This window comes from Oenanthe melanoleuca, chromosome 2 (assembly GCF_029582105.1).
Source record: "Oenanthe melanoleuca isolate GR-GAL-2019-014 chromosome 2, OMel1.0, whole genome shotgun sequence".
In the NCBI taxonomy this organism is placed as follows: domain Eukaryota; kingdom Metazoa; phylum Chordata; class Aves; order Passeriformes; family Muscicapidae; genus Oenanthe; species Oenanthe melanoleuca.
The window spans coordinates 72,236,106-72,250,919 of record NC_079335.1 but is presented as its reverse complement, the minus strand read 5'-3'; the positions used below and the strand labels follow the sequence as shown (position 1 = coordinate 72,250,919).

The following is a 14,814-nucleotide window of genomic DNA, read 5'->3' as shown; positions in this document are numbered from 1 at the left end:
CTTGGACGACAGTTTTAAAAAACAGATGAGCTTGTAGTGTTTTCAAGAGATTATCAGAAGATTTCACTGAGATGTGTTTTTTTCTTGAAGATACCAAATTCCTTTTTCTTCAGCTTAATTAATACAGTAAACATATTTTGTTTCTTGAAATTGTATAAGTAGTTATAGTGGAAATTTTCTTCAGTTGAAATGGCAGATTAAAGTACATTTTGGATGCTAGCCTGACATTATGCTTAATTTAATTTTGAATAATGAAATAATTTGAGACTGGATCAGGCACCGTGCTGCTATTTCAGCTTCAGCATTGAGAGCAGATTGCTGTTAAACTGAAAATGGTAGTGATTGTTTTCTGTTAACTATTGTTAGGGCTCTAACATTTTTTGAAGCATAGAGATTTTATTTGAAGAAAGTTTCTGTTGCTAGTATCTTCTCCAAGTTGTGATAGTTCAAGCTATAGAAGATAAAATATTGTTAGCCCTAAAGTAAATGTTAACGTCTTCATGTTTGACTTATGTATCCTTTAAGTTAATCTTATAAATATTTATAATAGGTACTATATTTTATATAAAAAGCTGTATATGTTTTTACAATAACTTATATTTATATAATATTATAGTTATCTTTTAGCATGTAGATAGCATATGCTAGGTAAGTGTCTGTTATGCAAACAGCTAATTATGATTCTTGTGGGGAAGTTTGCCATAAAAGTTTAGATGTTTGAAATAAATTGGTTAAGGTACAGAATTAATATACAATTTAATATGATAGTTTGTAGAGGTAAAAATGTAAATGGGATTCTGCAAAGGCTATTGATTCAAACTTTTCAGCTTGACTTGAATCTTCTGTTTTCTTCAAAAGCTGGGCTGGAGTTATTGCTTGATCGAGTGAACGACTTGGTTGAATTTCGTATTGATGCTGTTCTTCAAGAAATGAATAGAGTGCCACTCTGTATGTTGCCAGAAGATGAACCACAGAGCTGTGAGGAATTTCTTCAAAAGACTAAGGTTAGTAGATAAAAGTCTCAAGAAGAAGAGATTGAGGACTTTGAGTTTAGGTATTTTTCTTTTTTATGCAGAATTAATGAAGCATGCATGGGGATACACATGGAAATCTCCACTTGCTTGTCTGAGACCTTTAAAAGAAATAAAATGCAAACAGATCTGAGCTGAGATGTTCTTTTCTGTTCATTATAAATGTCAAGCCAGATCATGTATGATATTTCTTTTTTGCTTTCATATCACTCAAAAATTTTAACTCTGTGATAGTATCTTTTTTTTTGGTCATTATTCCTGTTTAAATAAGGGAATTTTCCAGCAGTTGCCTGAGGAGAGAAATTCTATGGAAAGCATTGTGTAATGAGTATCTCAAACTCTCCTGAGTTGGTAATGGGATGTGGAAAATATATGCAGAAGTACCTGGGTGAAGGTGTTTGGGGAACACCCTTCCTTCGCCCCATCAAAATACTTCTGTGTTGAGGGTAATTAAATATGAACATGTAAGTTGTTGGTTAGAAGGCTGATTAAGGTTATAATTGAATTGAATGTCAGAATAATTTTGTGAGGTGATAGTAAGATATTGCATTTTGGGTTATAATGTCTAATGTGTTTTCTCCTGAAATAAACTTTGGTCTGATAAAGACTGCAGAAAATCAAGTAGATAATCCTCATTCCATTTGTCTTGTAGCAATAAATATTACAAATGAAAATTTTGATTGTCTTAGTGTATTTAACTCTTTGGCCTTTTCTTTTTTGGCCGTTGTTGTTAAATACAGAGTAAAATTTAAAATAATATTATATGGAACGGGTACTGTAAGCCTCACAATCCATAGTTGTTTTTGTTGGTCCTGCTGCTACCTTCCTGATTGGGTAGGTACTGAAATGTATATTCACTAAGGTAAACATATGTGAGAGTGAGCACAAAAAGTTCTCTGCACACTATGGTAACTTGAAAACTTGAACCACTACATAGCAATTACTCACATAGCAATTACAACGGCCAATTCAGTTGAGTTAGGAGAGTAAGTGGTATAAGAACCCCAGTTATGGGTACTATGAAAATAGTAACAGTTTCTAATCTTATTGTAACTTTTAATTAGAGAGGACTAGAAATAACTTCTGTTGCCTAACAGGAGTCTTTAAGTTACTATAGAAATTGCTTCAACAAAAATAATTACCCTGGAAAAATCCCAGAGTACTTTGCTTAGTGGTTGCTGTCATATTACAAATCACATCTGCCTTCTCTCTCAACTCAACAGAACATTAGGAAGGCCAAAGATTGTCTTAAAATTTTGAAATGGCTGAGTATTTCCAATTATTGATTTTTAATTAAGGCTGGTCATGTTTGTTTAGGCTGAATGAAATATAAGACAATAAAGAAGTAAAAATTATAAGGCCATTCTAGAAAAAAATTATAGTTAACTGAAGCGTACTTGATTGATTTTATTACAATGGTGAAAAAAGATGCACAATACTGTAATAAATTTTCTGATTTTATTTAATCTCATCCTTTGATTTCTTCCCTCTACATAATTTTCATGTTTATTTTAATAATAAATACATCTTCTATAGATTTTATCTTCTATTTTGCTGTAAATGGGAAATATGACTGGCTAATACTCATTATGGCACAGCCAATTAATGTAAACTGGCAGTGATCAACAGAAGTGTTGAATCTCCCATGTCTACATTGGAAAGTTAAGAAAATTAAGAAGCCCTTGCTTTTGAGAGACTTTTAGTGAAACTAGGCATTATAAAAATTGATTCATGATATTAACTAATGAATCATGTGATTTGAGAAAGGAGCCAAAACAATGTCGAAAGACATTTTATGATGTCTTGTTGATACCTATTATTTTGGAACAAATCAATTTAAAACTAGTATTGTATATAGATCCAGTTTTTCAAGAATCTTAAGCTTTGACATTTGCGTAATAAAGGCTGCTATGACTCTGAAATTGACATGAGACTTGTGACAATAAGAGCATATTGTTTTGGTTTGATAACAGGAGCTCTGTATGAAAGGTTCTCAGACTTTACACTTAAAAAGCTCTCTGGTGGAAGCCGCTGCTATTGATCTGATTAATATGTTACTTGACACAGAGGAACAGGTCAGTAAAGAAGATGAGAAGTCAATTGTACCCAGAGGTGAAAAAAGGGATCAAAATACAGGTAAGAAGACTGTATTGTATTTTTTGGTGTTTGCTTCTTTTTCATGCTGATAATTTGTGTTAGGGGGAATTGTAGCTTAGGTGAGTGAAATACTGCATAGTATTTCTAATGTCTATAGACTTTTCTTTGAATTTGCCTGGATAATCTAACAATCATTTATCATCTACAAAATAGGTCAAAATTATTTATCTAGCTAGGACTTTGAATTGTTTGTGCCACAGAACTACTTAATAGCCTTGGTTTATTGCTGGACTTCCTAGAGAAAGAGAAATAATATCTAAGTTTTGATGATAATCATGCCAGTTCATACTGAATGAGAAGGCAGATAGGAATAAAAGGCCTGCTACATTGAAGTGCAGATTACAACTGAGTTAATTCTGTACTTCCTTAAAGTTATTTCAGATATATGTGGAGGTGTTACTTTATGCTATTTTCAGGCCCCTTAAGTAAATTTAATTAACTGGATTTATGATATTCTAGCGACAGAAGAGGAAAGAAGATCAAAAAGCTTGACTTCCTCACAAAATTCCAGTGAGATGTGGCCTGGCCTGTCTCCTACAGCAAAGAGGAAGAGAATGGATGTAGAAAAGTTAGAGGAAGAAGCCAATGAACTGCTTTCTTACTTCAGTAATCGTAACATTGATGCCCTTTTGAAAGTCACTCGAAGCACTCTGGAGACCATCCGCAAGCGCATTCATGCATCTTCCACCATCAACTTCTTAGGTGCCTGCATTGTAGTACATTACTCTTTTAGGCTATGTAAAGATAAATGTAAATGTAATATCCCATAACTGTATAAATGAGAGTTGCAAGTGTGAAAGAGGGGAAACCAAAGGGATTTTGGTTAAGCTACTTTGTTAAGTTAAAATTGTGTATTTTCAAAGGCATTTTTTTATTGTGACAGTAGGAAAGTGTCATTACAATGCTGTTTCTCCTAAGACTGACTCTACTGTTCTGAAGCCAGTATTATATTTGGAGCTAGACTTGATAGATAAGTTTCTGGTAAGACCTTGATAACTGGATAAGTTATCACTGAAGTTAAAGTTATTAGCTTAAGACCTTGATAACTTGACAAGATCCGTTTGACTGTGCCTTTTACAGAAAACTGTATGGAAAAAAATAGAGCTGTCTTTTTTCTCTTGCTAATTGCCTTCAAATATTTCCATACATGGTGATGGAACTATTTTGAAGTGTTTTATTGTTGCATACCTTTAAGAAATGAAAATAAGGGCAATTGTCTTTGGGCTCTTTAGTTTATAAGGCACACAATACTATGAAACTCTAAGGGGGTTCTGTGCCCAGTTTAAAATACCGACTGGGAGTACCAGGCAGATAACAAAATTGTCTGCTAAGCAGAGTTTAGCTGCACAGAACAAGTTGAAGAGGAGCTTCGTGAAGAAAAATAGCTTTGCACCTACTTTTCATTTGTGCTGCTGTAGAATTTAGCAGTACATCTTATGAATTACTCTGGAATTCTTTTTCCCTTCGGAAATTGCACTCAGTACTCTACATTAAGAGATATTTTTATTGGTTTATATCAAGACAATGCCTAATTTAATATCTTGAAAAAAATATGAGCAGCCTTTTTGTGTTTTGTCTTCTGTTTTTGTCTTTTATTTAGAAAATCACAGTATGTCTAAGAAGAAAAAAGGTGCTCATCCCATAATTAGGACAAATATTAACCTATCTATCCCTAATATCATCATGACACCCTCTTTGGATGAGGTACAGCAGACACTTAATAAAGCTGTAGATAGTATTATGAAAGTAATGAAAGGAGTTCGACAGTGGCGTAAGGAGAGAATATCCAAGGTTGGTGTCTTTAAAAGCTTTACTTAGATCTAATGGTGCAAAACTGCTGCAAATAAAAAATAAACATTATTCTCTCTTCAGAGGGAAGTGCTAGAGAGAAAAGTTGTTCTGTTGTGGTGTGGGAGCAGAGACAGCGATTCTGATGATGGAATGAAGGAGACTGGAAAGAAAAACAGCCATGGTAATGATAAACTCTGACAACACTAAATTTGAGTGTTAGGTAAATGTGATTTATACAGAACATATTGGAAGAGAAGATATTAATTACAAAATACATCAAAAACAGTAGACTTCATAGATTTTAAGCAACTTCATAGATGTTAAATTGCCTCTGAGAATCTCATTAGAAATCAGGTTTTCCACTTGTACTTCTGTGGATTTGAATATGGGGATTTTTTTGGTTCTTCTTGAAGTTTTACTGCTTTGGCTTATAGCATATACATTGGTTACAATTATAGTCACTTGCTACAGAATAATCTTTCATGATTTGTCAGTGTGGTTCATAATTTGGCATGTTGAAATGGCATCTTAGAACTTGTGCTTACCCTTTAAGAAGGGTAAATTTAACTTTCACAATATTTTATTGAATAAAAATATCCATGTAAATTGCAGTATTGGTGTAGAGAGGATTGTGTAAGAGATTGAATAGACTAGAATTTCTAAAAGGATTTTCATTATTCTGTTTTGTATCCAGACATCCTTTGATTGGACTTTTCTTCTCTGAAATCAAGCCAAGTGAATTGTTCTACATTGTACCTGAGATACTTAAAAAATACGTTTGGGTCTTTTTAGGTTAGCTCTCTTATGCACCTAAAAAGTAGGACAGTAATACTTGAACTGGTTAAGAAGTTAAATTAGTCTTTCAAAACTAAGAATTTTTCTTGCAAGAGATGAAATAAAAAATGATGATAAAGTCAAACTTGTGTATATTTGCTAACTGATGGACTTTTAAAATCTTTATTCCTTTTTGTGGACTGGTTATGGTCATCTTCTCAGAGTTAATGTTAATTTGTATTTCAAATTGTGAATTGCAGGGTATTTCAGAAAATAAGAACACTTAGTGCTGATATATAAGTAAATGCTGATGTATAAGTAAATCACATAGATGCATCATACAGAATAAACCTTGGGGAGCGGGGAGAGAAGAGGAAAGATTCTGTTTGAAAGATTGGAGTGGAACTCATTTCAAATTTGACAGGATGGAGCAATTTCACTAAAATGGAGATGTTTATGAATTTATGTTGGCTTCCTTGATTTCTAGTTACCCTTAAGAAAACCTAACTTTAAAATGCATGCTTACTGAAAAAATATAATTTGGTTTTGTCTATAGGGGTTTTCTTCTCCTAAGCAGTATGTCTGTCCTAAGCTTTTATATTTGAATCTTCTTTTGTAGATAGTGTATCAGATACAGCATCACTCAGTTCATCTGATCCAGTGCAAAGCCAGAACTACTTCAAGAATGTTTCAGAGAACAAAGAAATTATCAAATTAGCATCTTTACTCAGCAGTGCCATCAATTCTACAAAAGGGGTAAGACAATTGAGATGTTAATTTAATATCACTATCCGAGGGATATTAATGTATTACTTTTAATGTCTTTGGGTAATTAGGGTAGGCATTTAAAGCTGTGATTAAATGTAATAATAAAAGTTTAGGATGGTGGATGGAAAACATGTGGTTGAACATTTGCAAATATGCTTTAATAGTGTAGCATGGATTAAGTGTACTCTGTTCCAAGATTAGAGGTTTTGAATATTGCAAAAATTAAAACATCATAAAAAACTCTAAGTATAGTTGTGCTAATGCAGCCAGCACGATTTCTGCCACATTATGGAGAGGTTATGAAGGTTCATAGAAGAAAACTGGCTTTTTTTAGAAGAAAACTGGCAAAACCAGATTGGCTTTTTTAAAATGCTGAATAGGATTTAGTAGTTTAGATTAGGATTTCTCTTAAAGGATATGCATAACTTCTTTGACTTGTTCTAATTCTGTGCACTCTTTAGGAAACTGTTTTTCTTTAGGGAGCTCCTCATCAGTTTCTTCTGGAGCAGGTCCAGTCTTTTAAGATTCTTGCCATTTGAAAATATTTGACTGAAGGCCTTGTAACTTCAGTGGTACTAAAGCATAACTACCAGGCTGGTGCTGAGTAGTTGCTAATGGTGGATAGTTATCATGGTATTTTGATATTCAGTATTTTGTAATATTGTAAATTTTTATCATTTAATCAGCTTTAAATGCCTGTGTGTGCTATATTTATCATAAGTCATGATGTAGATTCTCTCTCGTAGCAGTCATCTCTCATTTACTTGTTAAATTAGATGCAGTGATGATTTAACTTGAACTTTCTCACATTTTTCTGAACTCCTGACAGCCAAAAAAAGAATTCTCTTGCACACTCATAAAATGATATTCAAATCAAAGAAACCTGAATTGAGAATTGAGTGTAGAAATTTTTGTTAAAAAAGAAAGTCTCATAGCTTCATTATTTCAGAATGAATTTTTTTCATGTTATTTTGGGCCCTGGAGCTCGGGTTTCAGTTTCTAGCCCAAGAAATGGCAGGGAAGGACAAGTGTACTGTATCCTAGTTTTAAACTTTACTTCCCACTTATTCCAACGATTTTATTGACTGAAGATTCACTTAATTGGCAAATGTTTAAACTAATCTGACAAATTGGAGGTGATTAACATAGAGTTTCTGGCACGATGTGTGATCAGTAATGGAACTTGCTGTAGCATAAATTTGCCAGCAACCTTTTGTTTAGTGAAATGATTCAACCTGCTCCACCGTGGAGTTTGTAGTGTACTCTAATGAGCAGCTGCTAAAAAATGATGTGTATGCTATATATGTGACACTGAGAATCTTTCTTTGAACTTGTAAATGTCTTTCAGGAAGTTCTTACAGCTTTGGAGAGTTTTAGTTGTTACCACCATGTATGGCAGAGGGACAAGGAGGAAGCCATTGATAAATTAATGGTGGGAAACCCATTACTCTCTGAATTTGAATCTGAAATTCTGCATTTCCAAGATCTGGACCTGAAAATCAATTCTGAGCCTGAATATATCTGCGTGGGAGCTATTGCACTGTACACTGGTAGAGTTCAGCTTCTCTCTAGAGACACGTACTTCCTGACTCCAGTAGGAAGGAGAGATGTGACAGTTTTGGATAGGTAAACTAGATTAAAATGGAAAGGAGAAAGGGAGTGAGGCTGTTTGCTGTTTTGGCAGTAAATGCAAGCAAACAAAACACTAACACAAGAATATCTGTGAGGCTCAGCTGGAGTTTATTAACTTACCTGGATACTTCTGCTCACTTATGGAGTGGAAAGTAGATGTTTGCCCGTCCTTCTGTCACTGATTCCCAGGGGTGCATATTTTACAGGAGTAAGGTGATAAGTTTGTTACTTTTCTCCTTGCCTGGCTGCATGCAGTGAGACAGCTGGACCCCCTTCTATCTAACACTTCCACCAATGCTATGATCAAACTTTCTTTCTTCAGCTTTCATAATTAGACTCCTAATTTCCTCTCCACATTATTTTTTTTTCAAGATGATTAATTTTTGAAAATAGTTTAGATTTAGATGAGAATATTAGCCAATTCATTAGTGATGTGTAGGACAGAGGTTTGTATAATTGTAAATGAACAAGATGAAGTCCAGCCTCATCTTTCCAGTATGTACATCCTAAAAATATCTGATATCTAGTATCTATTAATTGTTCAGTGTTTTTAGATTATCTTTCCAGTAGAAAAGATGATACAATTCATAGAAGGAGGAAAGCAATTGACAATTGAAAGCAATTTTATGAACAACTTCAAGGTTCCCATGTGATTTCAACATCTCTGTATGTGAACAGTTAGACTGAAAAACCAGAACTGGCACTGAAGAGAACATATATAATAAAAAAGATTAAAAGTGCATCTTAAAAAATATCTGCAATGTCTAATATCTGTTAATTGTTCAATATTTTTAGCTGATCTGAAGCTAGCACTGAGATCAGAAACGAGAGCCTGGATAACTTTGCTGGGGTGTCATTGCAATAAGAAGTACAGAACACAGATGGAAGCAATTTTGACTTTTGTAGAAGAAACAGGCAAGAAGTTAAATCGCACCATCATGGACCTGGATGATATCAGAATAGCCATGTCAGCTTTAAAGGAGATCAGAGAACTACAGAGCTCTATTGACTCTCAAATTGGCCCCATTGAGGTAGCTAGTGGGAATGTTTCATTCATGGGTACCGTTTCAAGTTATTTTCAGTTAATTTCTGGGATAAAGCTTAACAGTGAACTTTGAAAATGTATCATTTAATATGTGTTGAATGTTGAGTGACAGGCCTGTTGTGTTCCTGTAAACCTTTTTCTGTGAAATTCTGATTTGGGCAAATGTAAACTTGCTAAGGTGAGAGGTGGTTTAGTGCAGAACTTGAGCGATGTAGGTAAGAGGAAGATGAGAATACAGGTATTTAATGTAAGAAATCTTTCCATACTTTGTGAAAGAAGTTCGAAAGAAGGAATAGGATTTTTTTTTTGTTTTGCCAGATTTTAATAATGGCTGCGCAAGAAGAACAGAATTTCTTAAGATGTTAGCATACATGTGTTTACAAAGTTATCTGAAGTTACCATTTTCTGTATCTTGATCCAAATTTCTGGCAGGAATCCTATGCTATGTTGAACAAATATGATCTACTTGTTGCCAAGGAAGAGACAGAGAAGGTGGACACATTGCACTACACTTGGGAAAAACTGCTAATCCATGCAAATGAAGTGCAGAATGAGCTCTTTGCTTTGCAGCCAAACTTTAGAGGAGAGCTTATTACTGCTGTGAAGACTTTTACTGAAGACTGTGCACAGTTCTATTCGGATTATGATCAGGCAATATGTTTCTACTTTATTGTATTGAAAAATCTTTTAAGGAGCAGTGGGAACATGGAAAGGTTTTTGGATCTGACTGTTTAATGGGATGGGTGTCTACTGTTGAATAGGTTTATTCTTGTTAAGATGGTGTTTGAGTTTCAGTGCAGGGCGGGTTTGGTTAATATTTTGTATGTGACTGACGTAAGTAATGCTGGTAATCAGTTCTTAAAAATTAAGAATTAAGATATTTAAGGTTTTTGAAAAACCTACTTACCATGAGAAAATGTGAAGACTAGGATTAATGATAAATTATGTTAGAAAGAAGAGTTTTCTGATGCTGGGTATATGTACAAGTGACTTAAGCTCTCATATTCTTTTTCATTAGAATATAAATTAAGAAAGCTGAACTAATCTTGTATCATCTTTTAAGTAATGCTGACTTTGAAGTAAAAGTCAGCTCAAAAAAATGAGCTATGATTTCCTAGTTTTTACAGTGTAAAGAAAAATTTCTTCGTTAAAATACAATTAATTGCCTCCTTTGAATTTTTAAAAATCCATTTAAAAAAAGTGTTTGTCCTGGTAGGTTAACTGTCATCTCTTGGTTCAGTGGTTATCTGATCTGGTCAGGGGATCTGGAGGCTGCAAAAGTGTTTGAGGTTTGCATTTAGAAAATGCTGATTAGACATAAGTTGTGGTTATTCTTACCCTCTAAATTAATCTTTTTTGTTTGTTCTTGCTTGTTTTTGTTTGTTTGTTTGTTTTTTCCTTTTAGAACGGGCCAATGGTGGTTGGTTTAACACCTCAGGAAGCCAGTGACAGGCTTACTATATTCCAGGTACTGTTAATTCTAAGATACAACATAATACTACAAGTGAGCTAACATCTCAAGGCTCTGAGAAGGAGTCTTAGTAGTTGAATGAACTTTGATAGATAGGGTTACTGACTTAGCAAAGTCTGATTTGCCTTAATGAAAACTAAGTTGGAATTTTTCTATGCATTTGCAAGGAATACTGTTTAAATTTTTTAGGAGTTAACAAAGGCTGCATAGATAATGAGTAATGAATACTAGATAAAATATCCTAATGAGAGCTTTCCCACAAGTTTAGTGTATTTGGCTATAGTCTATTCTTGTGTTCATTGTTGTCTATTTTTTTTTGATTGAAGTCTGTATTTGTGTCGTTATTAATATCTATTCCTGCAATAACAACTTCTAATGCCTTTCCTTTTCCCATACTGCTGTTCATTTGACTTCCAACTATGTTCCCTGAGTTATATTGTAATTGACAATTAAATTATGTTTTTCTTGGCTGCTTTAATGGTAGTAATTCTTCCTTCAACAGTCAAAAAAAGATTTGCACAGCGTACTTGGAGAAGTAGAATTTGCTGTATCCACCTTTATTTGCTTTGTGTGTCATGCTTCCCCTCTTTCAAGTGCAATCAGCATTTATTGTTCTGTCACTGTGCCATAGGAACTAAATGGCTTTCCTGTCAGCTTCTAAAAATGTGCCTTCTAGCTAGCTGAAAGTTACTTTTCTTAAGAAAATTGTTGACAAAACTGTTGACAGTGTAAGCTGTTACTACCTCTCTATATCTTTCTATTATTTCCTAGATTTTAGTCTAATTCAGCTCTGATAATTGTTTTGGATCTTAAATACTTAGTTATTTTTATTAACTTTTAAATTTATGTATTCTTATTTAGTTATTTTATTGAACTTTTTTTTTTTTTTTTTTTTTCTTAGAATCGATGTGATAATCTCTTTCAGAAATATATTACTTGTACAGGTGGAGAAGATCTTTTTGGTTTGCCAGTTACTCAGTGTCCTCAGCTGCTTGAAATAAAGAAGCAACTGAATCTGTTGCAGAAACTTTATAATCTATATAACACTGTCATTGACACAATCAGTGGCTACTATGATATTCTTTGGTTGGAATTAGACATTGAAAAAATTAACAGTGAACTTATGGAGTTTCAGAACAGGTGAGAAATTGCTGCTGTTTAAATCTGCCTAAAGTACTTTTTGAATATGGCCATAATTGGTTAGCACCAGTAATCATACATGAGCATATGTTTATTTATTGAGGCATGAAAAATGCAAATTTAAATTGAAAAATATATCCATTACCAATGTCATAAAATAAAAAAGCCCTTAGATTCTAAATATTGAGCACTATTGTTCCTTAGACAGATTCCTGGCTATATATTTTAATAAGCTTGGAGTATATGTTAAAATTGTTATTTATTTTGTCCACGAAGGAATGTTTCAAAGTTTCACCTTTCTGCTGTAGTATTGTTGTTCATGAGAGACAGTTTTATGCTAGATATCAAAGGCAAGTTAGTGAATTGCTGAATAGTTTTTGTATAAAATGGGCTTTACTGTATGCATAAAAGCTGGACTTTTCATCAAACCAGGAATAAAAAAATTTAAAGAATTAAACCCTGAGGAGCAGGGTATTTGTAGAGCTCAGAGCAGTGCATACCATCAGTCTCACCAAAAGATGAACTCAAGATGTAGAACATTTTAACTGGTTTTGATGATTGCTTGCACAGAGTTATTAAAATTATGAAGGTACACTCCTGAAGGGCAGGCTGTAGGTGCCTACCCAGCTATCAGTCATTGAAATAAACTGGAAACAGATTTTCTCACGTGGAGAAGCAGATACACAAGCTCCAAATTAGAGGTAACCTGAATTTGGAAGGTATGTCTTCTGCTGTCAAAACCATATACAGTGGTTTTAAAGAAAGAACATTTGAAACTTTTGGCAAAAGCTTGCTTTATCTCCATGTAGGTGCCGTAAGCTCCCTCGTGCAGTAAAGGAGTGGCAGCCTTTTCTTGACCTAAAGAAGACCATAGAGGACTTCAGTGAATGTTGCCCATTGCTTGAGCACATGTCCAGTACAGCGATGATGCCTCGGCACTGGAAGCAGATTATGGATCTCACTGAACATAGATTTGATGTGGAGAGTGAAACATTCAAACTGAGGAATATAATGGAAGTTCCACTATTAAGATATAAAGAGGAGATTGAGGTATTGTGAAGGAAGAAATATGGGTGCATGAAACCAACAATCTGCTTGTATAGTATATGAGTAACTGGAGCAAGAAGGAAATCAAAACATTTCTGTAGAAAGAGCAGAGAAATGAACTTCAGGTTTTTGTATAAAATAATGACACAAATATATTGTGGTGTCAACTTCTTCTTTTTTTTTTTTTTTTTTAATAATTCCCATTTGGCCCAGGAGTTAATTTATACCTTGGTTTGAGACATTAAACATATGAAAAGTAATCTCTGTGTTATTATTTTATTCCCCCCAGAGTTGATTAAATTGTGGTGTGGTATACAGATTATTAGCTAGTATTTGTATATCTGTAGACCTTTCCACTAAATAGTTCCTCCTGAGCCTAATGTTACCTAGTGTTAAAGGAAATAAGAGCTAGATTTGTGTGCCAGGGAATTGAAGGATTAATAGCTTGTTTTGACATCCTGTTTATTTAAAAGGATATCTGCATAAGTGCTGTGAAGGAAAGAGACATTGAGCAGAAGTTGAAACAAGTGATAGCTGAATGGGATGACAAGATGTTTTTCTTTGCCAACTTTAAAACTCGTGGTGAACTTCTTTTGAGAGGTGACTGTGTGTCAGAAACAATTGCTACCCTGGAGGACAGCTTGATGATCCTTGGTTCTCTCATGAATAACAGGTAACAGAAAAGGGAGGAAGGGAATGAGGGAGAGATAAAAATATTAGCAAAAGGTTTTGTTTTACTGAACAAATCTATTGTAGAAAAGAAGGCAAATAAACATCTAGATAAAATCTAAGAGCTTACTTGTCCTTGAACTGTTCATGGGCTAGTTCTTATTTTATCTAGTGTGTCTCTCCAATAAGTTCTTTTGAAAACATGTAGATGCAGTTCAGATTTCCTGAATAAACAGCTGAAAAGTTTTCATTGGTGAAAGAAAGTGGGGACATAAGAGAGAACACTGCCTGACTATGGCAGGCATACTATGGGCATTACAGCCACTGCTACTCTGCCCTATCTGTGATAGGTCATTGCCTCATGCTAAAGGTGCTGAAATCCCAGTTAAAGTGAGCTTCAGTTTGTCTGGTTTCACATGCCAAAAACACACATAAAATATGGAACACTGAACCTGATCATCAGACAGATGCTCAAAAGCAGGAGTTTAGGACAGTTCAGGAATTCTGTGAATTTACAGCTTTCAAGATGTTGAGTAATCCCTTTACTTTAAAGTGAAATTGAAGCCTTGCTCCCATCCTACTTCTGTTGGATCAGAGCTGTGCTGTGTACACCTTGTGTATGCAGCAGCAAGTTGGAGCTGATTGGATTTAGAGCTGACCACTATCTGAATTAAGTTTTCATGCTTTCACTTGAAAAATTTTAAGCATAAGAGCTAGTCCTCGTTCTGTGACTTATATTCTGCTTTTCAAGTGTCTTGTTTTCTTCTTGAAATAAAGAAATGCCTCTTCTTATTTTTTTTTCTTTTTTGATTGTAGATACAATACACCATTCAAGACACAGATTCAGAAGTGGGTACACTATCTCTCCAGCACAACAGATATAATTGAGAACTGGCTGACTGTTCAGAACTTGTGGATTTATTTAGAAGCTGTTTTTATTGGTGGTGATATAGCAAGGCAGCTTCCAAAGGTTTCTAGACATGCCTTTTTTCAGTTTTCTTATCAACATTTTAGGAATAAAACTTAACTGTGATGTCATAATTGATGCAGTAACATAAACTTAATTTCTTTTAGTATTTAACAAAACTGGTCTTGCTAGGAAATTAGGTAAGTAGTGCCAGTGGAAGGCATGGTGTGAGAAAGAATAATAAAATTGTGTGATCTGTTTGATCTTTTGATTTCTAGATTGTAAAGCTGCTAGCTAATATGTATTTGTCTTGTGTAGTAGTGCCTACTACTAGCATAGTAGTACCAAGGAATCCTTATCTTAAACTTGCCTGCATGACTTT

General features: G+C 34.2%; 1 protein-coding gene across 1 annotated transcript in view; it reads left to right on the top strand.

The window, feature by feature from the left end:
• DNAH5 (dynein axonemal heavy chain 5) overlaps positions 1 to 14,814 on the top strand; it is a 114,663-nt gene that overhangs the window by 29,791 nt on the left and 70,058 nt on the right. The window contains 14 exon segments of the mRNA XM_056484091.1: positions 859 to 1,004; positions 3,005 to 3,167; positions 3,648 to 3,890; positions 4,789 to 4,979; positions 5,061 to 5,160; positions 6,385 to 6,509; positions 7,870 to 8,071; positions 8,949 to 9,184; positions 9,631 to 9,849; positions 10,604 to 10,666; positions 11,571 to 11,809; positions 12,619 to 12,859; positions 13,330 to 13,529; positions 14,342 to 14,495. Of these exon segments, the coding sequence (XP_056340066.1) occupies positions 859 to 1,004; positions 3,005 to 3,167; positions 3,648 to 3,890; positions 4,789 to 4,979; positions 5,061 to 5,160; positions 6,385 to 6,509; positions 7,870 to 8,071; positions 8,949 to 9,184; positions 9,631 to 9,849; positions 10,604 to 10,666; positions 11,571 to 11,809; positions 12,619 to 12,859; positions 13,330 to 13,529; positions 14,342 to 14,495 (2,522 nt within the window).